The 25507-nt window shown below is 42.0% G+C and overlaps 1 protein-coding gene across 1 annotated transcript in view; it reads right to left on the reverse strand.

Annotated features, from left to right (window-relative positions):
- Positions 1–11660: 11660 nt before the first annotated feature.
- The window catches only part of LOC309560450 (uncharacterized protein), a gene marked incomplete at its 3' end in the record, with an annotated part of 506030 nt that continues 492183 nt past the window's right edge, over positions 11661–25507 (reverse strand). Inside the window, exons 10-11 of the mRNA XM_082264083.1 lie at positions 16453–16581; positions 11661–11677 (exon numbers count right to left, since the gene is read on the reverse strand). Of these exons, the coding sequence (XP_082120209.1) occupies positions 11661–11677; positions 16453–16581 (146 nt within the window). The remainder of the gene's footprint in view (positions 11678–16452; positions 16582–25507) is intronic.

The following is a 25507-nucleotide window of genomic DNA, read 5'->3' on the forward strand; positions in this document are numbered from 1 at the left end:
TCTCCAGTCCACAGCTCCCCTTCTCTCCCCCAGTTCACAGATCCCCTCTACTCCCCAATCCACAGATCCCCTCTTCTCCTCCAGTCCACAGATCCCCTCATCTCCTCCAGTCCACAGCTCCCATCTTCTCCCCCAGTCCTCAGCTCTCCTCTTCTCCCCCACTCCACAGCTATCCTCTCCCCCCCCCAATCCACAGCATCCATCTTCTCCTCCAGTCCACAGCTCCCCTCTTCTCCCCCAATCCACAGCTCCCCTCTTCTCCCCCAATCCACAGATCCCCTCTTCTCCAGTCCAAAGCTCCCATTTTCTCTCCCAGTCCACAGCTCCCCTCTTCTCTTCCAGTCCACAGCTCCCCTCTTCTCTCCCAGTCCACAGCTCCCCTCCTCTCTCCCAGTCCACAGCTCCCCTCTTCTCTTCCAGTCCACAGCTCCCCTCTTCTCTCCCAGTCCACAGCTCCCCTCTTCTCTCCCAGTCCACAGCTCCCCTCTTCTCTCCCAGTCCACAGCTTCCCTCTTCTCTCCCAGTCCACAGCTCCCCTCTTCTCTCCCAGTCCACAGCTCCCCTCTTCTCCCCCAGTCCACAGCTTCCCTCTTCTCTCCCAGTCCACAGCTTCCCTCTTCTCTCCCAGTCCACAGCTCCCCTCTTCTCTCCCAGTCCACAGCTCCCCTCTTCTCTCCCAGTCCACAGCTCCCCTCTTCTCCCCCAGTCCACAGCTCCCATCTTCTCTCCCAGCCCACAGCTCCCCTCTTCTCCCCCAGTCCACAGCTTCCCTCTTCTCTCCCAGTCCACAGCTCCCCTCTTCTCTCCCAGTCCACAGCTTCCCTCTTCTCTCCCAGTCCAAAGCTCCCCTCTTCTCCCCCAGTCCACAGCTTCCCTCTTCTCTCCCAGTCCACAGCTTCCCTCTTCTCTCCCAGTCCACAGTTCCCCTCTTCTCTCCCAGTCCACAGTTCCCCTCTTCTCTCCCAGTCCACAGCTCCCCTCTTCTCTCCCAGTCCACAGCTCCCCTCTTCTCCCCCAGTCCACAGCTCCCCTCTTCTCTCCCAGTCCACAGCTCCCCTCTTCTCCCCCAGTCCACAGCTTCCCTCTTCTCTCCCAGTCCACAGCTCCCCTCTTCTCTCCCAGTCCACAGCTTCCCTCTTCTCTCCCAGTCCACAGCTCCCCTCTTCTCTCCCAGTCCACAGTTCCCCTCTTCTCTCCCAGTCCACAGTTCCCCTCTTCTCTCCCAGTCCACAGCTCCCCTCTTCTCTCCCAGTCCACAGCTCCCCTCTTCTCTCCCAGTCCACAGCTCCCCTCTTCTCTCCCAGTCCACAGCTCCCCTCTTCTCTCCCAGTCCACAGTTCCCCTCTTCTCTCCCAGTCCACAGTTCCCCTCTTCTCTCCCAGTCCACAGCTCCCCTCTTCTCTCCCAGTCCACAGCTCCCCTCTTCTCCCCCAGTCCACAGCTCCCCTCTTCTCTCCCAGTCCACAGCTCCCCTCTTCTCCCCCAGTCCACAGCTTCCCTCTTCTCTCCCAGTCCACAGCTCCCCTCTTCTCTCCCAGTCCACAGCTTCCCTCTGCTCTCCCAGTCCACAGCTCCCCTCTTCTCCCCCAGTCCACAGCTCAGCTCTTCTCCCCCAGTCCACAGCTCCCCTCCTCTCCCCCAGTCCACATCGGCCCCCAGCCATTCTACTTACAGGCGCCGCTGCCCATAACGGGCATTTACGGGCAGCCCAAAAATAAGCTGAAATTTACAGGCTGCCCGTTAATTAAGGGGCGGGTGGCAACACTGTTATATACAGCTGTCACATGGCCCAGCTCTCTACCAGCCTGTCTGCAGGGAAACATAAGCACGAGGAGCTTCTAGCCCTCTTCTGCTGGTCACATGCTCACATGGTTTTTTGCAGAATACATAAAAATAATCTCATAGTGACTAACTGAGTATGAACAGCATGGAATACACCATTTGTTGGTAGTTTTTTTTATGATGTGGGTTTGGTGACACTTTAACCACTTCACCTATGGAAGATTTACCCCCCTTCCTGACCAGGCCATTTTTTGTGACACGGCACTGCGCTGTTTGATTGAAAATTGCGCGCCCGTGCGAACCTGTACCCAAATAAAATTGATGTCCTTTTTTTTCTTACAAATAGAGCTTTCTTTTTGTGGTATTTGATCATCTCTGTGGTTTCTAATTAAAAAAAAAATGAAAAAATCTAATTTCTTCATCAGTTCAGGCCAATATGTATTCAGCTACATTTTTTTGGTATTAAAAAATCCCAGAAAGCGTATATTGATTGGTTTGCGCAAAATTTATGATGTCTACAAACTATGGGATATTTTTATTTATTTTTTTATTTTTTTTTACTTGTAATAGTGGCGATCAGTGACTTATAGCAGGACTGCGATATTGCGGCGGACAAATCAGACACCTGACCCTTATTTGGGAACCGGTGACACTAACAGTGATTAGTGCTAACAAAAAAAAAATGCACTGTCACTGTACTAATGACACTTGCTGGGCAGGGGTTAACATCAGGGGCAATCAAAGAGTTAACTGTAGAAGAATATAGATAAATTCCGCGCTATGATATACTTCACAGGCTGCAGCCTACCTCAAATACTCCTCTCCTCTCCCAGTCCACAGGTTCCCTCTTCTCTCCCAGTCCACACGTACCCTCTTCTCTCCCAGTCCACAGGTTCCCTCTTCTCCCCCAATCCACAGCTCCCCTCTTCTCCCCCAATCCACAGATCCCCTCTTCTCCAGTCCACAGCTCCCATTTTCTCTCCCAGTCCACAGCTCCCCTCTTCTCTTCCAGTCCACAGCTCCCCTCTTCTCTCCCAGTCCACAGCTCCCCTCTTCTCCCCCAGTCCACAGCTTCCCTCTTCTCTCCCAGTCCACAGCTCCCCTCTTCTCTCCCAGTCCACAGCTCCCCTCTTCTCCCCCAGTCCACAGCTTCCCTCTTCTCTCCCAGTCCACAGCTTCCCTCTTCTCTCCCAGTCCACAGTTCCCCTCTTCTCTCCCAGGGGCAATCAAAGAGTTAACTGTAGAAGAATATAGATAAATTCCGCGCTATGATATACTTCACAGGCTGCAGCCTACCTCAAATACAACCCCAAAAGGTTATACAGACATGAATGAATGAACGGAGGGATAGGTGGCGCTGCCTGAAGGCAAGTAGAGTGTCAACATATCGGAACTTAAGCTAAATCTGGTATTCCGTGATAGGAAAAAATGTTAAAGGTGCAAAAAATAAAAAAATAATATATATAGAGTGTATACACCAATAATAACTCCAAAAAATTATATGCAAATGATATGGCTAAAAATTAAAAAGCACATATCAATAAAGTGTCAATGTGTAAACAGTGATTTGTGCAAAAAAGTGAAAATTTTAAGATCTTTAAAAATAATATTTTCAAAAGCTATAATACTTGTAAAATTATCCAAGTGACATTGTGCAAAAAGTGAATAACAATAAATATATGAATGTGTAAATCAATAAGATGAACAAACTAAATTAAAGTCCACAATAAAAAATAAAATAAAAAAAACCCTTCCTTTTTCTGGGGAGTGCGGTCCTGGGAGAGAGCGGGAGCAGGAGTTCACTCACAGTCACGATTCACCTTCAAAATTGATTTGCTATTGGCAATTGATTTTTTATATGGACTTTTTTAATTTAGTTTTTATTGTGGAATTTAAATTAGTTTGTTCATTTTATTGATTTACACATTCATATACAGTATTTATTATTATTATTATTCACTTTTTGCACAATGTCACTTAGATAATTTTACAAGTATTATAGCTTTTTAAAATATTATTTTTAAAGATCTTAACATTTTATAGGTATAATTTTCCACTTTTTTGCACAAATCACGGTTTACACATTGACACTTTATTGATGTGCTTTTTAATTTTTAGCCATATCATTTGCATATAATTTTTTGGAGTTCATATTGGTGTATACACTCCTATATATATATATATATATAATATTTTGCACCTTTAACATTTTTTCCTATCACGGAATACCAGATTTAGCTTAAGTTCCGATAGGTTTACATTCTACTTGCCCTCAGGCGGCGCCACCTATCCCTCCCTTTATTCATTCAAAGGGTTATCTGTGTGCCTAGCTAAAGTTTCAGTGTAGTGGGGTAAATGCTTTTACTAATAGAAGATATGGCTTCACAGAAACACAGGATCCATGCCTTCCGTACTCACAGAATGAGAATTGGCCTTGTTTACATTGGCAGACTGGCATCCTGCCAGTGTAAGGAACAATCGGCGGGTCCTTGTGGGCATTGTGAGTTTGGTAGAAAGGCAGGAGTTTTTGAGACTCTGTTTTTAAATGATACATGGAATATTTATTGTTACACCATGTGAATATTTGTAAGTTTGAGACTTAGTAATTGATATGTGTATGCACTGTGAATTCATGCATTTTTCTGATTTATGTATTTACAATATAGAAAAATTATACCTCCTATACCCCCTGATGAAGGAGCCTCTGAAACGCGTTGGGTGGGGAACATCAGTCTGAAGTATGATTGTACACTCTAGTTGGTGTAATTTCAGCTATTGATTCCATGTACAGTATACTTTGCAATTCTTGTATTTTTATTGATGATTTATTAATAAAACCAGTTTTTACGAATATATTTGTTATGATTTAAGTGCCTACAAAGTCCCACAATTGGGGAATTTCCACTTCTATATTCTAATTCAGGGATGTGGCACATTATGGAGTTCAATCACCGATACCCCTAGACTCGTGTGTTCTAAAAGTGGTGCAGCATGCACCAAATTCATGTACCTGTCTAGAATTTACACTTGAATTTGGTGCATGCTGCGCCACATTAGAAACTTGCGCGTACATTAGAAACTTCAACAAACCAGAAAAAGCCTGCCTAACTTCCTGGCTGGAGGATATCCAGCATCATCCAATGCTTTCCTTTTCAGTCTGACTGTCCTTGATTCATCCCATTCATGCTTTGAATTTTAGTTCTTTCAATCATAGTGGCTCAACATCACATGTGGGCATTATCTAAGGTGGTCTTCATGCAAATACAGTCTGACAAGGAATACCAACTGCTCGAGATCGACACTCACCCATCAAGGAATTTTTATATTTGCAAAACTCCTCCCAAGAGCCAACCTACCGCTTACATCAGGGCATAGGAATTTTGAGGGTAGTAGTGGGACAGGATGCTGTGATGTTTTCAGATAGCTATGGAAAGAACCCTGCTGACCCCTCCCACCAGCCATGATCTTCCCTTGCAGAGATCTTGCAGAGAGAAGCAAAGAGTCCCAGTGATTACATCAATGGGTCCAAACCAAAGTGTAATGAACATGGAAAAGTTTTATTTAAAGTATCATTAGCATGTATATAAGGGGGGGAGGAACCAAGGAAGGAAAAATATAAGCAGAATACATTTGGAATAGACTTTCTGCAGAGGTAGTGACAGTCAACAAAAAGCGTATTCAAACATGCTTGGGACAAACATAGATCTATACAAAAAGTTGAAAAAAGTAAATACTGTGTGTGTGTGTGTATATATATATATATATATGGCTTTTTTTCAGCAGGAACGCGGCGGAACGCAGTTCCGGCACCTCCAGCACTGAATGTATGTAATAGCAAGTAGTGTGGGGTGTGTTGGAGGGTCTCTTGATGCTGGCTGCTTGGGGATCTAGTATTGTGCAAGGGTCTATTGTTGCTTCTGGGGATCTATTGTTGCTGGGGGGTCTTATGTTGTTGGTATGGACCTCCTGTTGAGGTTGAGGTCTATTGTTGGCCTATCTATTGATACTGGTTGCTGGGAGAGCGGTTGTTGCTACTGGAGGGTGTCTAATGTTGCTGGGGTGGATCTTTTGTTGCTGGGGGAGGTATTTTGTTGTGCATGGGAGGTAGGTAGGGGGTGGAACCAAGGGACAGTGCTCAGAGGTGGGTAGTGGGTGGAGACAAGGGGTGACTCAGAACGGGGGAGTTCCTGCACCTATTCTCTGGGGAAAAAAGCCCTATATATATATATATATATATATATATATATATATATATATATATATATATATATTACAAACACAGTATATAGAAATGGGGCAGGCTTAATGGAATAATTGGTCTTTCTTCTGTCATCACTCTTCTAATTTTCTACGTTCATGCAGTTTTGCTGCATTAACCAGCTCCCGCCTGGCGTATGGCAGAATGACGCCGGCAGAAACCTCTCATCGATCCAGGAGGACATCATATGACATCCAGCTAGATCGCATACAGTGTGCGGCCAAGCAGTGGCGCAAATTTGTCACCACAGGATACAGCCAATGACCGATCACATGACAATTGTATACAATAGATAGCTTCCCTTCAAGCCAGCCATTGTATAAAATTGTGTTTCTAGCTGTGATTGGCCAGAGTGATCACATGGTACAGACAGGGCCAATCCCAGCCCATCTGTACCATATGATTAGCTCTGATCAATCACAGATATTCACAACAAAAGAAACTGAATGAATCGATTTTATTCATTAAAATGCTTGCATATAGCAAATGAATGCATTGCTATATGCAAACATAATGTGTAAAAAAAAAAAAATACTGATCACTTCCTCAGATTAGCACAATGTTACCATGGTAACACTATATTGCTCTGGTCAAAGTGTGTTAAAAAAAAAAGGGGGAAAAAAAAGATTAATACAATTTTTTTTTTAACCACTTGCCGACCGCTCGCCGCAGATATAAAACGGCAGGCTGGCTTGACTGTGCGAACCGCTGTACCTGTAAGGTGGTTCGCGGGAGCACTCATGGGGGCACGCCCGCCCCCATTAGGCTGCAGGGAAGCCGATTCACAAGGCCGACACCCGGGATCACTCCCCATGGAGAGAGAACGATGGTCTGTTGTTGTAAACACAGCAGACCGTTGTTCTCTCTGGAATCAACTGGATCCTATTTAGGATCACAGGTCTCTGTGTTGATTCCACAAGTCCCTCCCCCACACAGTTAGAAAACACCCCCTAGGCTCACACTTAACCCTTTGCTCGCCCCTGGGTTAACCCCTTCCCTGCCAGTGTCATTATTACAGTAACAGTGCATATTTTTAGCACTGATTACTGTAGTAATGTCACTGGTCCCCCCAAATGTGTCAAAAAATGTCAGTTAGGGGTAGGATCTGTCCGCCGCAATGTCACAGTCCCGCTAAAAATCGCTGATCAGTGATCACCTCCATTACAAGTAAAACATAAATAAGTAAAAAAAAAAAAGACTGTCACCAGTCAGTGCCCTGATCACCGCCTCACCCATTATATGAAGATGCCGTACTGCACTGGTGACAGTATGTAAAAAAAAAAATAAAAAAATTATTTCTTCATTTTACAAAACCTTATAACAAAAAATGACAACTTCAAAAAGCTCACCATGCCTTTTACTAAATACCTTGGGCTGTCTACGTCCCAAAAAGAGGTCATTTTGGAGGATATTTGTACTATGCTGGGGTTTTTGGGCCTCAAGAAATGAGATAGGCTGTCAGTACATCAGGACTGATCAATTTTCAGATTTATACCGTTGTTTGTGGACGCTATGTCTTTCCTACAGACTAAATAATATACACTGATTTAGGGTATTTTTACCAAAGAAATGTAGCAGAATACATCCTGGCCCAAAATTAGGAAGAACAATTATTTATTTGCAAAACTTTAAAAATAAAAACGAAGAGTTTTTTTTTTTTGTTTTTTCTAATCATTTTTGTTTATTTAGCAAAAATAAAAACCCAGTAGAAAATAAATACCACCAAAAGAAAGCTCTATTTGTATGAACAAAATGATAACAATTTAGTTTGGGTACAGTGTTGCATGACCGCGCAATTGTCTTTCAAAATGCGACAGTGCTGAAAGCTGAAAATTAGCCTGGGCAGGAAGGGGATAAAAGTGCTCTGTATTGAAGTGGTTAATAGCTATGCATTTTTTTTTTTTTATAAGTATACCCTTGTTAGTCAGTAGTTATCAGTCAGAAGGAACTTTGAATAGGGTAGTTGAATAACAGAAATCATTATTAGCTTAATCACTTAAGCCCCGGAAGATTTTACCCCCTTCCTCACCAGGCCCTATTTTGCGATTCGGCACTGCGTGAATTTAACGGACAATTGCGCGGTCGTGCAATGCTGTACCTAAACAAAATTGACGTCCTTTTTTCCCCACAAATAGAGCTTTCTTTTGGTGGTATTTGATCACCTGTGCAATTTTTACTTTTTGCGCTATAAACAAAAAAAGCGTTGATTTTGCAAAAATAACAATATTTTTCACATTTTTTTATATGAAATTCCCAAAAAAATGTAAAAATCAAAATTTTTTAACATTTTAGGCCAATTTGTTTTCTGCTACATATGTTTGGTAAAAAAAATCGCAATAAGCGTATTTTGATTGGTTTGCGCAAAAGTTATTGGGTTTACTAACTAAGGGAAAGATTTTTGTCATTTTTGTTGTTTTTTTTAACGAGTAATGGCGGCAATCTGCGTTTTTTTTTTTTTTTTTTTGCGGGACTGCGACATTGCGGCGGACAGATCAGAGCCTTGACTGACATTTTTGACACTTTTGGGGTTACCAGTGACATTACTACAGTAATCAGTGCTATACATATGCACTGTTACTGTAAAAATGTTACTGTTACTGGCAGGGAAGGGGTTAACTTTATTAAAGTAGAAGGGGTTAAGTGTGTCTCTAGGGGCATGCTTCTAACTGTATAGGGATGTGGCTTGTTGTGTAACAGCAGAGAAATACGATCCTGCATAGCAGGACCGTATGATCTCTGCTCTTACACTGGGGAGAATGATAGGCGGCTTTGTTTACATTAGCCGCCTGCCTTTCTCCCTCTCCACCCGATGATCGCGAGTGACCGGCGGACATCAGGTCTGCCGGTCACATGTGCGGAGATGTTAGGGAGCGAGCGGGGGCGGGAGCGCGCCTCCGGTGGAGCACGCTCGCCCCCTAGAGCCTCACAGGCGAGAGACGTAGAACTACGTCACTTTGCCTGTGAGGGGCTGACCGCCGCAGTAAATAGTCGTGTGGCGGTCGGCAAGTGGTTAATAGCTGAAAAACAAAAAAATATTGAATTTCCCTATCTCAGGAAAAAAAATGATGTGGTGCTATATGCTACTAAGACTGTTTATGGGTACGATCTGTAAGGAAATAAAATAGACTGAGGCAGATAAACTATCTTTATTATTAATCATGGCATTACCAATCAACATGAATACATATAAAACATTGCCGTACAATAATAATGGTAAAGCTCAGCTACAATTAAAAAATAAATATCCCAGAAGTTGGAAAAAAAAAGCTGCTACTTGAGCTGCAATACTAGTATTGGTCATGTGTCAGCACTTTTACCCTGACATGTGACCCAGCTGTTTCTTAGAGCCAAGCCTAGGCAGCTTAGATCACATGGTATCTGCCTACCAATCATTACAACATTGCCTTGTTCTGTACTAAGGCCTGCCATAGACAGAGAAAATTTCTTTCCTGCAATCTTTCTTGATTCCCCCCCATTAATACAGACAGTGTTGGCAGGGAACTGCCTCCCACTGAGCTTTTGTGTTCTCCCGACAGGGGGGCTAAGGGGTCCCGGTTGGAAGAACATAGGCAATATTTCTAGCTTCTATAACAGCTGCTAGCAATAATCACATCTCAAATTTGACAGGCTGGTTGTACAAAACGTATTGATCGATCAACTTGGGTACATTCAGCCTGCCGATATATATAGTTTGAATCTCAGCCAGTTCCTGCTGAACCAGCTGAGATTCAAACCATCTATGGCTGGAATAAGTCTCTGTGTGGAAGCAGCCATATTGGTAGAGGCTTTGCTTCCTCATGTCAGAGCCTGCAGCAAGGAGAACAGTGAGCACCACTGTAGCTGCATCGCCAAATCTCACTTTATTCTCCTGAGAGGCAGCGGATCATACACTGCAGATATACAGCTACAAGCAATGTTCCCTCTATTTTTTTACTGTGCTGAGCAAATAAAAAAAATTCTGAGCGTAAACCTTTAGACTGAGTGGATTCACGTCGTCTGCGGCTGCGCGGTCTGAATTTGTGCTTCACGTCTGTGAATCAAAGGCTATCAGCGCAAAAAATTGTGATTACTCATAATCAATATAAAATACAAATGGTGCTACAAATCATATAGTGAATATAAATTGTGCCAAAATCAATTGTGCAATACAGGCATACCCCACTTTTAAGTACACAATGGGACCAGAGCATGTATTTAAAACGAAAATGTACTTAAAGTGAAGCAATACCTTTTTTCATTTTTCAATGCATGTAAATACACTAGCTCCATAGGAAATCTTGGTCAGCTTGACATGGCATTGCTCCCAAACCATGTGACAAGGACACCAAGCTTGGGGAGCATGTTAAGGGGATCCAGGACTATGACATAGTAGATTACTTAGGCAAGCTGGCCAGCCACAAACAGGATATGTTGTAGTCCTGGGTCCCCTCTCGGTGCTCCCTAAGTTTGGTATCCCTGCCGCTTATGGTTTGGGAGCAGTGCCATGTCAAGCTGACCAAGATTTCCTATAGACGCCAATGTTAAAAACCGGGAGTAGTGTCATGCCAAGCTGAACAAGCTGTGTCCTTACTCACGAGTGTACTTAAAGTGAGTGTACTTAAAGTGGGGTATGCCTGTATTGTGAAACTTCACTAAATAAGTGACCCGGCAGCACACACTTAATTGTGCCAACACCCTCACAATAAAGACTGAAATGGAAACTGATAATAGTGGTGGGCCAGATTTAAATAAAAGGAACAGTGTTATTACTCATATTCATAACATGTGAAGTGCACAATCCAAACAATTAAAATCAAAAATATATAATCCTTAGATATGTGTCCTTGTAATGGTGTGAACAGTGTCCATACAAAATGATATCAAAAGTGCAGTACTCCTCCCAAGTGTCCACACATAAACAATCCAGTATTCCTTTTTAAACACCTCTGTGAGTGATCTATAATCTCATCACCGTGTGAAGTGGTCTCTCACCTCCACTGTAGACCCAATAACGGGTCTGTAACAGCCTGTAACTTAATAGAGAGACCCACAAGCCCAGGGAACTCCAGCCAGCCTCTCACCGATCTCCACTGTCCACAATTGCGCATAGCAGTCAGCTAGTACAGTTCCAGGAAGAGAGACGGCATCCAGCACGCAGGCTCCGCCCGCTATACGCGTTACGCCGGCGCTTACCAAGCGTTGACTTCTTCAGTGGGGGCCACTACCTTCACGTTGTCTGCAGCTGCACGGTCTGAATTTGTGCTGCGCGGGACCTTAAATTAGACTGCGCGTCTGCGCATGCGCAAAGCCTAAAGGGAACATTGGCTACAAGGCTGCAGGCATAGAAGTTTGAGACTGACTGCTTGGGCACAATTTACATTTATAAATGTCCCCATATCATAGCAAACCTTTACTTTTGAGTTCAGGTATTTAATACAGCATTGCCCATCCCAGCTGCATTAGAACCGAGACTCTGCAGATTTATTGTGTGTATTTCAGATGGATATGCGAAAGACCTCTTGATTATATAGACTAAAATGTCAAGTCAAAAAACTGATGGATGTTGGGAATCTTTTAGTAGAATTTTATTTTCCTCCTATGTTTCTGAAATTGGAAGGATGAGTGTATCTATCCCAACTTCTTAATTCCTTCTGTGTGCTGTAAAGAAAGGAAAACATGTATACTTTGTTAGAGATATTACAGTTAATGTCGCCTTCTACACAGATTTAAAGATTGTCAACACATTTCAGTTTATAATCGGTAAATATGAATCTACCTCAAGCTCTTCACCAGCCAAAATTCCTGAAAAATAAGCTAAAGGCTGCAAAGGTGATTGCAATAATGTGTTTGTTGCCTTGGGATTCGGTGAAAGTATTTTTGGGTATGAGCCTATCAGCATGGCACATCTTGAAAATATTTGCCAGCTCTTCTTTGCAAAAACACTCCAAATCTGTCAGATTTCGAGGGTATCACCTGTACACAGCCCTCTTTAGATCACCCCACAGATTTTGTAAATATTTTATTATATCTTTTCATGTGACAACACTGATGAAATGACACTTTGCTACAATGTAAAGTAGTGAGTGTACAGCTTGTATAACAGTGTAAATTTGCTGTCCCCTCAAAATAACTCAACACACAGCCATTAATGTGTAAACCACTTGCAACAAAAGTGAGTACACCCCAAGTGACAATGCCCAAATTGGGCCCAATTAGCCATTTTCCCTCCCCGGTGTCATATGACTGGTTAGTGTTACAAGGTCTCAGGTGTGAATGGGGAGCAGGTGTGTTAAATTTGGTGTTATCGCTCTCACTCTCTCATACTGGTCACAGGAAGTTCAACATTGCATCTCATGGCAAAGAACTCTCTGAGGGTCTGAAAAAAATAGTTTTTGCTCTACATAAAGATGGCCTAGGCTATAAGAAAATTGCCAAGACCCTGAAACTGAGCTGCAGCACGGTGGCCAAGACCATACAGCGGTTTAACAGGACAGGTTCCACTCAGAACAGGCCTCGCTATGGTCGACCACAGGAGTTGAGAGCACATGCTTAATGTCATATACAGAGGTTGTCTTTGGGAAATAGACGTATGAGTGCTGCCAGCATTGCTGCAGAGGTTGAAGGGGGGGGGTCAGTCTTTCAGTGCTCAGACCATACGCCGCACACTGCATCAAATTGGTCTGCATGCTGTCATCCTAGAAGGAAACCTCTTCTGAAGATGATGCACAAGAAAGCCCGCATCAGTTTGCTGAAGACAAGCAGACTAAGGGCATGGATTACTGGAGCCATGTCCTGTGATCTGATGAGACCAAGATAAACTTATTTGGTTCAGATGGTGTCAAGCGTGTGTGGCAGCAACCAGATGAGGAGTACAAAGATAAGTGTGTATTGCCTACAGTCAAGCATGGTGGTGGGAGAGTCATGGTCTGGGGCTGCATGAGTGCTGCCGGCACTGGGGAGCCACAGTTCATTGAAGGAACCATTAATGCCAACATGTACTGTGACATACTGAAGCAGAGCATGATCCCCTTCCTTCAGAGACTGGGCCGCAGGGCAGTATTCCAACATGACGACCCCCAGCACATCTCCAAGATGACCACTGCCTTGCTATAGAAGCTGAGGGTAAAGGTGATGGACTGGCCAAGCATGTCTCCAGACCTAAATCCTATTTAGCATCTATGGGGCATCCTCAAATGGAAGGTGGAGGAGCGCAAGGTCTCTAACATCCACCAGCTCCCTGATGTCGTCATGAAGGAGTGGAAGAGGACTCCAGTGCCAACCTGTGAAGCTCTGGTGAACTCCATGCCCAAGAGGGCTAAGGCTGTGCTGGAAAATAATGGTGGCAACACAAAATATTGACACTTTGGGCCCAATTTGGACATTGTCACTTAGGGGTGTACTCACTTTTGTCACCAACGGTTTGGACATTAATGGCTATGTATTTGAGAGGACAGCACATTTACACTGTTATACAAGCTGTACACTCACTACTTTACATTGTAGCAAAGTGTCATTTCTTCAGTGTTGTCACATGAAAAGATATAATAAAATATTTACAAAAATGCGAGGGGTGTACTCACTTTTGTGAGATACCTTATATATATATATTGATTTAATACATCGCAATACCTGGCTCTTCCTGTTATGGGAAAGCATGCAACCTACCCTATGTAAACATAATAAAGATTATAGGGGGCTGCAGTTCTGTTCCCCAAAAAAACACTGGCAAGGTACTAACTTTGTAAGAGAGCTTAGCAAACATGAATTGTGGTGGATATATGCATTGAAATCATTGGCGCCCGGGGTTCGAAGAAAGAATTTGATTTGGGTTGTTTTTTGAGTAATTATTTCGTCTCTTTGGGGTAATATGCTAATACGGTGGAATTTTGAAGGGGATTTGTATTTAACCACTTGCCGACCGCCGCACAACTATTTACTGAGGCGGTCAGCCCCTCACAGGCAAAGTGACGTAGTACTACGTCGCTTGCCTGTGAGGCTCTAGGGAGCGAGAACGCGCCGCCGGAGGCTTGGTCACGGACCCCCACAAGCGAGTGACCGGCGGACCCGATGTCCGCCGGTCACTCACGATCGTCGGTTACACCAGGAGAAAGTTAGGTGGCTAATGTAAATAAAGCCGCCTGCCTTTCTCCCCAGTGTAACAGCAGAGATCATACGGTCCCGCTATGCTATGTAGGACTGTTGATCTCTGCTGTTACACACACAGCCACATCCAATCACAGTTGGAATCACGCCCCTAGGGACACACTTAACCCCTCCCTCTCAAATAAAGTTAACCCCTTCCCTGCCAGTGTCATTTTTACAGTAACAGTGCATATGTATAGCACTGATTACTGTAGTAATGTCACTGGTAACCCCAAAAGTGTCAAAAATGTCAGTCAAGGGTCCGATCTGTCCGCCGCAATGTCGCAGTCCCGCAAAAAAAAATCGCAGATCGCCGCCATTACTCGTTAAAAAAAAAAAAACAATAAAAATGACAAAAATCTTTCCCTTAGTTAGTTAACGCAATAACTTTTGCGCAAACCAATCAAAATACGCTTTTTGCGATTTTTTTTTTTACCAAACATATGTAGCAGAAAACAAATTGGCCTAAAAATGTTAAAAAATTTTTACATTTTTTTTGGAGGGAATTTCATATAAAAAAATTGAAAAATATTGTTATTTTTGCTAAATTGTCGCTATTTTTTGTTTATAGCGCATGACCAAAAAAATGCACAGGTGATCAAATACCACCAAAAGAAAGCTCTGTTAGTGGGAAAAAAAAGGACGTCAAATTTGTTTGGGTACAGCGTCGCACGTCCGCACAATTGTCCGTTAAAGTCACGCAGTGCCGAATCGCAAAATAGGCCCTTGTCAGGAAGGGGGTAAAATCTTCCGAGGCTTAAGTGGTTAATAAATATACAGTATGTTTTATAGCTATTAATATGGATTGGTAAATATTTTTTAGATCATTAATTATAGTATATCAGAATTTGTCTCTTTGGGGTGATATGCTAATATGGCGGAATTTTGAAGGGGATTTGTATTTAATAAATATACAGTATGTTTTATAGCTATTAATATGGATCGGTAAATATTTTTTAGATCATTAATTATAGTATATGAGAAATAGCGTTTCATAAATTAGTGGAATCTATTATGAAAATAATTTTCTTTAGCTATAGGGCCTTTTTTAAAGAGGAAGTAAACCCTCCTCTACAACTTGTACCTATAGGTAATCCTATGGTAAGGCTTACCTATAGGTAGTGTAAATATCTCCTAAACATGTACCGTTTAGGAGATATTTACCTTACATGCAGCCAGTGACGTCACTGGCGCATGCGCTCTGTAGGAGCGGCCGCTCGTGCCTTTCCTTCAGAGTCCCGTGCCGTGACTGTCGGCTCTCGCACGCGTGCGCGGGAGTGACGTCACCGCGGCTCCGGCCAATCAGATGGCTGGATGCCGCGATCCCGGAAGACGGACGACTGGACATGTCGCCCGTCATAGAGGTGAGTGAGCGGCACGGCGGGGGCTCGTTCTAAGGTAAGTATTGCATAATGAGCTAGTATGCGATGCATACTAGCTCATTATGTCTTTCTCTTGCAGGGTGAAAAAAAGAAAAAATAAATTTGAGTTTACAACCTCTTTAACAACAATGAATAGTTTGGGATTCATATACATTTTATTGTAATGTTATATTGTGATATCATTTTTTATTGTGACATATTTGTATGCTTATTTGGTGTGCACCACAGCCACCCATATATGAAGGGATGTGTTCAGACTTTTGGCCCACTCATAATGCATTAATGGAGCGTAGTGAGGAAATATAGGTTTTTTAACTTTATATTACTTGTTGAGCATACAGATTTTATTGGCTTTTCTCTCGGATTACCATGGGGCTAATGGATTTGGAACCCAAAAATATGGTGGTGGTCAGGATAGTTCTATATAGAGTCAGCCAATCCATCATAGGCGTGCGCACAGGGTGTGCCAGGTGTGCCTGGGCACACCCTAATCACTCTGGGTGGCGCAGATTCCCCCTGCTTAAACCCCTGATATTTTACCAAAGTCCCCTAATGGGCCTCAAAAAATGTGTAAAAATTATTTAAAAAAAAAAAAGTGTAAAAAAGAATAAAAAATAAAATAATACAAATAAAAAATACACCAATCTCTGCCTTACTGACACCGTCAGTATATCTATATCTATAGATATATATATCTATATACTGTATATAGATATATATATCTATATATATATATATATATATATATAGATATAGATATATATATATACACATATGTGTTTGAGCTTTGAAGTGCACACCCTAATGCAATAGGCTGTGCACACCTATGCAATCCATCCAATCCGTCCGATCTTTCCAATAGGAATTCCCCTAAGGAATGTGTTATGTGCTACACAGAATTTCACTCACCTGAGCGTTTCTTCCAAATAATGAGACCAAGAATACCAATAAAAACAGCAGCAACAACAAGCCCAACAATGAGGCCAATATTAGGATAGCTGTCACCATGAGAGTTTTGATCCTTATGTGCTTTGTACCCTAAGAAAACATAATGCAACAAAAATATGACATATGAATTACAATGAGTACCTGAGAGGGTTTTGCATTTTTCCGGAAAAAAAAAAAGATTTAAACATTCTTCAGTTTATGGATAGAAACAAAAAGAAAAGAGGGACACTCTTCAGAAGCCTGAAAACGACTTTATTACAGTGCCATGAAAAAGTATTCATACCGCTTGAAATTTTCCACATTTTGTCATGTTACCATCAAAAACGTAAATGTATTTTATTGGGATTTTATGAGAAAACCAACACAAAGTGACACAATTGTGAAGTGGAAGGAATATGATAAATGGTTTTTAACAATTTTTTACAAATAAATATGTGAAAAGCATGACATGCATTTGTATTCAGCCCCCCAGAGTCAATATTTTGTAGAACCGCCTTTCACTGCAATTACAGCTGCAAGTCTTTTTGGGGATGTCTCTACCAGCTTTGCCCATCTAGAGAGTGAATGTTTTGCCCATTCTTCTTTGCAAAATAGCTCAAGCTCTGTCAGATTGGATGGAGAGCGTCTGTGAACAGCAATTTTTAAGTCTTGACACAGATTCTCAATTGGATTTAGGTCTGGACTTTGACTGGGCCATTCTAACACATGAATATGCTTTGATCTAAACCATTCCATTGTAGCTCTCGCTGTAGGGTCATTGTCCTTCTGTAAGGTGAACCTCCGCCCCAGTCTTAAGCCTTTTGCAGGCTCTAACAGGTTTTCTTCTAAGATTGCCCTGTACTTTGCTCCATCCATCTTCCATTAACTCTGACCAACTTCCCTGTCCCTGCTGAAGAAAAGCATCCCCACAACATGATGCTGCCACCACCATGTTTCACAGTGAGAATGGTGTGTTCAGTGTGATGTGCAGTGTTAGTTTTCTGCCACACGTGCGCCATACGCATTTTGCTTTTAGGCCAAAAAAAATTAAATTGTGGTCTCATCTGACTTCCTTTTACATGTTTGCTGTCTTTCTGCTTTCTTGCAACAATGGCTTTCTTCTTGCCACTTTTCCATAAAGGGCAGATTTGTGGAGTGCACGACTAATAGTTGTCCCGTGGACAGATTCTCCCACCTGAGCTGTGGATCTCTGCATCTCCTCCAGAGTTCCCATGGGCCTCTTGGCTGCTTCTCTGATTAATGTTCTCCTTGCCCGGCCTGTCAGTTTAGGTGTACGGCCATGTCATGGTAATGTCCGTTGTGTCATACTCTTTCAATTTTTGGATGATGGATTGAACAGTGCTCCGTGAGATGTTCAAAGCTTGGGATAGCTCTTTCTAACCCAACCCTGCTCTAAACTTCTCCACACATTTATCCTGATTTGTCTGGTGTGTTCCTTGGCCTTCATAATCCTGTTTGTTCACTAAGGTTCTCTAAAAAACCTCTGAGGGCTTCACAGAACAGCTGTATTTATGCTAAGATTAAATTACACACAGATGGATTCTATTTATAAATTAGGTGACTTCTGAAGGCAATTGGTTCCGCTAGATTTTAGTAGGGGCATCAGAGTAAAGGGGGCTGAATACAAATGCACGCCACACTTTTTTAAAATATTTTTTAAAAAAAATTTTGAAAACCATTTATTATTTTCCTTCCACTTCACCATTTTGTGCCACTTTGTGTTTTTCTATCACAAAAAACACAATTAAATACATTTACATTTTTGGTTGTAACATGACAAAATGTGCAAAATTTCAAGGGATATGAATACTTTTTCAAGGCACTGTATACAGTATATGTCTTCATGAACACAACTGAGGTGCCTCAAGGAACGCATTCTTAAAATGGAATGTGCTTGTGTCGGAGGCATCATTATACTCCATCTTCCACTGAATCAGTCTTAGTAAAAGTCAATTTTTTCAGAGCACCAAGAGGTGTTTAGAAGCTGGCTTGGTCCACTTTCAGTCCTGACCCCCCACCACTTTCAGAAATACTGCACTGATATACTCTTAAAATGGCTGCAAACCAAAACAAGGAAGGAGACATATTTTCTGTCAAAGAATGGCATGATGGAAATACGATTTATAGAATAGTTTTTAAAACAAAGATGTATCAATCAGCAAAAAGTTTTTTGTTTTTTTTGGTGTCTGGCTTCATCCCCAAGTGGAAGTCAAAAAAGGATATTATTATTATTACTATACAGGAGTTATATAGCAGAAACAGTTTGTACAGAGCTTTACAACATGAGGGCAGACAATACAGTTACAATACATTTGAATACAGGAGGAATCAGAGGGCCCTGCTCATTAGAGCTTACAATCTAGAAGGGAGGGTCAAGTGAAACAAAAGGTAATAACTGTGGGGGGGGGGGGGGGGTAAGCTGATGGAAAAAATGAAGATCCAGTTGTTAGGTGTGGGTAGGAAAGGCTTCTCTGATGAGGAGGGTTTTTAGGGATCATCTAAAAGCTAATAGATTAGGAGATAGTCGGACAGATTGGGGTAAGGAGTTCCATAGTATTGGAGAGGCTCTTGAAAAGTCCTGGAGGCGAGCATGGGAGGAGGTGACGAGGGAGCTAGAGAGCAGGGGGTCTTGAGAGGAACAAAGAGAACGATTAGGTTGGTATTTTGAGACTAGGCTAGTGATGTAGTTGTGGATGGCTTTGTAAGTTGGTGTTAGTATTTTTAACTTCCTTTGTTGGGTGAGTGGAAGCCAGTGGAGGGATTGAAAGAGAGGAGTAGCAGACACTGGACGATTGGTAAAAGGTGGATAAGTCTGGCAGCAGCATTCATGATGGATTGAAGGGGGGATAGCCTATGTAAAGGTAAGCCAATGAGAAGGGAGTTGCGGTAGTCGAGGCGAGAGATGACCAGAGAGTGAGCTTGGAGCTTTGTTGTGTCATTGGTTAGAAAGGTGCGTATTTTGGAGATGTTGCGGAGATTGATTTGCACAGTGATTGGCTGTGGGGCTTAACCTTCCTAGCGGTATTCCCGAGTGTGACTCGGGGTAAGATTTTAGTGCCAAAAGCGGTAACCCCGAGTCACACTCGGGGTAGCGCTAAGAAGATCGCTGGATGCTGGAGGAGGTTTTACTTACCTTTTCTCCAGGATCCAGCGAAGACTGCGAGCGGTGTGCGGTGGCGGAGCTCTCTCCCAATCGTCTGCGAGCCCCGGCTTCCATCTCCGGCGACGTGACGTCCGCCGGGGGGTGGAACCGGCGGCAAATTCGACTGTAAAATGCAGCAAACACACTGATACCGTTCAAAATAAAATAAAATCACATTACATTGCCCCCCAGTGCCCTTTCCTGCAGTTTTACTGTACTTTTTATGTAAATATATGTATATATATATATATATACATATATATATACAGTATATATATATATATATACGTATATATATACACACATATATATATATATACACACATATATATATATATATACGTATATATATATATATATATACACGTAATTCTTGTGAATGAGCAGCCCAAACCAACTGTATACATTATATATATATATATATATATATATATATATATATATATATACGTATATATATATATATATATATATATATATATATAATATATGTATACATAATATATGTATACATACATATATATATATAATATATATAATAAATGTATATAGTTGGTTTGGGCTGCTCATTCACAAGAATTACATGCAAAATAATGGTACCGCTTTCAGCACCTAAAATCCAAAAGAATCATACCGCCAGGGAGGTTAAAGGAGAGTTCAGAGTCCACCTAGGACCTTGGCATGCGGGGATGGGGCGATAGTTGTGCCATTGATTTTGACAGAGATCAGGGGAAGGGGCACATGGTGGAAGAAAAATTATACGTTCGGTTTTTGATAGATTGAGTTTGAGGAAGTGGTGAGACATCCAGACTGATATATCTGCCAGTAAATTAGTGATACGTGAGGAGACTGAGGGAGAGAGCCGAGGGGTAGAGAAATAGATTTGAGTGTCGTGAGATGGTATTGGAAGCCGTGGGAGGCTATCAGCTTACCCAGAGAGGGGGAGAAAATTGAAAATAGGAGAGGTTCAAGAACAGAACCTTGGGGGACCCAACAAAGAAAGAAAGAGGAGAGGGGGAAGCAGAATTGTAACGCTAAAGGTGCGGTTGGATAAGTAGGAAAAGAGAACCAGTGAAGAGTACAGTTATGGAGACCAAAGGCGTGGAGTTTTTTGAGGAGAAGGGGGTGGGCAACCATATCAAAGGCAGCAGGAGTAGGAGTACAGAATAGTGTCCATTGGATTTGGCCGTTAGTAGATTGTTTGTTAGTTTGATTTTTGTGGAGCGTTGAGGACGAAATCCAGACTGAAGGGGATCAAGAAGGCTATTCTCGGCAAGGTGATGCCTTAGTCGGTTGTGGACCATACGTTAAAGGAGTTTGGATACTTGGTGCAGGGGTCTGGCTTCTGGTAAAACTTCCCCAATGTCTGCTGCAAAAAAACTGCTAAAGCTGGCCATAAACGAATCGGTTTTCTTTCCTGCAACCATGGGTTGCAGGAAAGAAGATCGCCCGATTCCCCCATTAACACAGTCAGTGGGTGAATTCCTCCTGCAGGGAGAACAGTGATTATTGCTAGAAGTTTCTGACAGCTGCTAGCAATAATTGTATGTAAAATCCGGCAGGCAGGTTGTACCCAAGTTGATTGATCAATCGATCTAGCTAGTTAACAATTGGGATTCTGTAGCTTTATGGTCAACAAGAGAACAATGGCCATTAGATAAAATAGTTGTGCATGTGGGTGGTTCTACTAATGGTGAGGTGTCACTAGTGCATTATTGGCCTTAATATGATAGAAATAAAATATCTCATCCAATTTTAACAGCAGTAAGAAAAGTTAAAAAAGGTATTTAAACCTTTTTCTAACATCAAACATATCACATAAGATACTGTATATTCCAATAAAGAAATGTTCTTATTGTGTGTTACTGAAACTGCTGTAAAAAGAAAGATCAAAGTCAAATCACCTACAGTAAAGGTCCACACTATAAAGTGTGCAAAATTACTATGAAACCCATAAATTAACCTGTTTATTGTTTGAGAATAATACAGTTTGGAAATGTATATGTATGTGGGTGTTGACTGAACAGATTTACAATGTCAGACCTTCTAACTTTTTGGAACAATAAAGAGGGATATCTTGTAGAACACACTTTCTAGGCACATTCCTGCTATGGCCATGGTCTCATGGACAACAGAGATCCAATATAAAGTAAATGATTGGCTAAACCACACAAATGATTTTATGAATTGGCTTTTAAAATAATAAATAATATTGAGTTGGAATAAAAAGTTTAGTGCGGCATAACACTTTTGGTAGTAAAAGTACATTTGGTATAATAATGTACTCATCAGACAGAAAAGTGGGACAACTGAGGCTGCACAAGGGATGGAGGTATTTGGTCTCAAATGAAGAACCATTGAGAACTATGCAATTGCTACTCCCATACCAACTATGTTCATTTGTGCCTGAACTGGAAATACAGTAGAAAGTCTACAAATATTCTGAGAAGGCTCTGGGCACTGTAACCTGGAGCTGCTTTGAAAAGGCTCAAAGGGAAACCTCATAGTGATTAAGTCAATTATGTTATTTTTTATTTTATACATATTTTATACATGGGGGACCAGTGACATTACTACAGTAATCAGTGCTAAAAATATGCACTGTTACTGTAATAATGACACTGGCAGGGAAGGGGTTAACCCAGTGGTGATCAAAGGGTTAAGTGTGAGCCTAGGGGAGTGTTTACTAATTGTATGGGGGTGGGACTTGTAAAATGAACACAAAGACCTGCGATCCTTTATAGAAGCATCACAGGAGCTCTGTGATCATTTCAGAGAGAACAACGGTCAGCTGTGTTTACATCAGCTGACCGTCATTCTCTCTCAGCGGGAGCGATCGTGGGTGCCCAGGGGCAATCGGTGCCACTGGTCCCGTGGATCGGCATTCCCGCCGCCTAGTGGGGGCAGGCACACGCCGCTGCCGGCACACACCCGCCCCCAGGCGCTCTCCCGCTAACAACAAAAACAAAAAGCGGGCACACTGGCCTAGCGTATTATCCTCAATAGGGCTTTATAAATATCAAGTAAGATTATAAATACTCAGAAACATGGGTTGTAAGCCAGCATATCAGATACATATGACATAATCCATAAAATGACAGTCCACAGTCAAGATAATTGACGGCTAATGAGTTTCGAGGCTTCGCCTCTTCATCAGAGCCAAAAGACCCTACCTGGACCACCGGTTTATCCAGGTTGAACTAAATGGACTTTTTTCAACCAGACTAACTATGTAACTGTGTAAAGAAAGGATGGGATAAACTCATCCTGACACACAGTAATGAGAAGTGAATCAATAAGTGTTTTTACCTGTCTGTGGGGGTGGGGTTAGTTTCTCTACTACAGAGTAGAGAAAGAAAGAAAGAGAGACACAGAATAGAAGAGGGTATGGAGGGGAAAACTACCACCTGGTGGGAAAGCCCTCCTCTCCTCCATGCCTAGAGGAGTGCCAATAATGGACAAGACAGCATCATATAAAGGCCAAACTGCTCCTGTCACCAAAAGCAAGCACTTGGAAAGTGAAGATTTCACCATAAGAACAGCTGTTTTGATTTGTCTGTGCAGAAAAAAAAACTTCAACGAGAACTCCTGTCAGGTTTTTAGTCCTATCTGGGACTAAATTAAAGAGGTTTCCCTTCACTTCCTGTCCCGCTGACAAAAGTTTCCCTAATCAGGAAGAGAATGCAAATATGCAACAGGGACACAGACTAAGGCATTTTTGTTTCTGTCTGCATTGCTGTTGGAACATTCCCCTCATTTCCTGTTTGGCAAAATGTTGTCAGCAGGACAGAAAATAAGGGCAAATCTCTCTAACGGAGCCCCAGATACTTGTACAAGCATGAACTGGGTTCTTACCCTTCCTTATTCTATCTAAAGCTAAGAAAAAAACAATATGACTTAACATAAACTTTAAAGCTGAACTACAGCCATCAATAAGTTTTCCAAGAATTATATGAAAGAACTTATCCTCTGATCCCTTTAGATGTGCATGATACCTTGGTGGTTCCGATTTTAGTTGTACAATCAGTTGATTAGTTGCTTGATTCCAAATCAAGCAAACCAATAAGTTCAGATAGGAAATGAAGGAAATACAAATGAAGTACACAAATAGCAGTTTGCATAGCTAAAGTCTGAAGCATCGTATGGCCAACAGCAAAAACATGCGCATCCAAAAGGGATAGATGCTGGGAACGTATTCTTTTTTTAAAGGCTCTGCCTGATGAAAGAAGATCTAAGGCAGGGTGCTGTGACTTTTACAGAAGCTCGCTAGTCCCTACTAGCAAATTTAGAATACAGACCACCAGAAAGACAGTGATAATGTCACTGGGTCTCAAAAGAGGTATTTTGTAAAGGCCAATGATTTAATTAATACACTTTAATTAATAGTTTTTGGAGGGTAGGAAATAAGGGAGGTGCACATACATTATACTTAAATTATAAAAGTGCTTTACTTACTAGCTTACTTACTTAATTTACTTTATTTACATACAATTATCTCTCATAAACTTTGCATGCATGACAAAGGATTCCCAGAGCATCATAGTTTATGTAAAGGAAAATCACAAAAGTAGTTACCTCCTTTGAAACATACAGCTTATGAAACCTGAAATGGAGCTAAAGAAGACCCTTTTCACACCTATTCATTTTATGTGCATGTTTGGGGGCGATGCATTACTAAAACCCCGCTTGCTGCATCTTTAAAACGCTTTCATGAAAACACATGTGTATTGTGTTCAATGGTAATGCACCACAAATGCACTAAAATGCACTGCACAGATGTGAACCAGTCCTTAGGAGAATGGGTTACTATCTTGAGACCAGAGAAAAAAAATTGAAACCCCTATCCCCAATTTTTTCCATATTTACCCGGGATGCTGTAAACAGACACCAGGTCGTGCAATAGTGGAAGCACTTGTCTATCTTGAGACCAGGTAAAAAGCTTGACCTCCTCCTGCAGAGAAGAACCCTTGCTCTCTGTGTGAAAGCAGATGTCTCTCTTTAGCAGTTCAACATGCTCCAGATGAGCTGTTCACTCAGCATGGTGTTTGAATTTTACATATCAGAAAGCTTTATATCTGATTTAGTAGTGGTTTGTTGAACCTTTGCTGAGAGAATTGCTTTAAGGGTCCATCTCTACAACAAGCTATAGACTGCAATCACTTTCCTTTTTAGTGCACCTTGAATCTATTGGCAGCATTTTATATGAGACTTTAATTGGGCTTTAAAGCTGAATTTCACGTATGGATTTTAAAGCACAGTTATATTCATCTACCTTGGACCAATGTAAGTATGCATACACCATAAAAAAATAAAGAGGAATTCTTATTACCTAAACCATCAAAGAGTAATGACTCTTTTAAATATGCTTTTTTCCCACCTACTCCCTTCAACACTTTTCTGTAAAGAAAATCTTACAGAGAAATGTACTATTAAATGATGGAACGCAACCTGAAGTTCCATTTTGCCCGTATTGACTGCAAGTATAAATGCTCGCTGAAGAGCATCGTTGGCCATGCCCCTGACAACGTCACTTGATGTTGAAACGCGTAGGGAGGAGCCAACGATGCACGGCGAGCTTACAGTTCGGGACACAGCGCCCATCTTGACGGTTGGATAACATCACACCATGCTGCGAGTAGGACGCCGTTTACTCTGTGCCTACCTGATTCTTTTATCTATCCCCATACGATGTTATCTACTGGGAGCATTGAGGAGAGGCTGATTCAAGGCACGTTTGGATTTGATACTGCGGATACTCATTGATCCAACTATTCATCTGTTTGCATAGACCTTTGTAATGGGGATCTGTGCTATCTGGAAAGAGGCTGCAATATTGGGTGTTGGTGGTGGTTCCCTTAAACACATCTTTTGAGG

The sequence above is a fragment of the Pelophylax lessonae genome (genome assembly GCF_965119305.1).
Source record: "Pelophylax lessonae genome assembly, chromosome: 7".
NCBI lineage: Eukaryota > Metazoa > Chordata > Amphibia > Anura > Ranidae > Pelophylax > Pelophylax lessonae.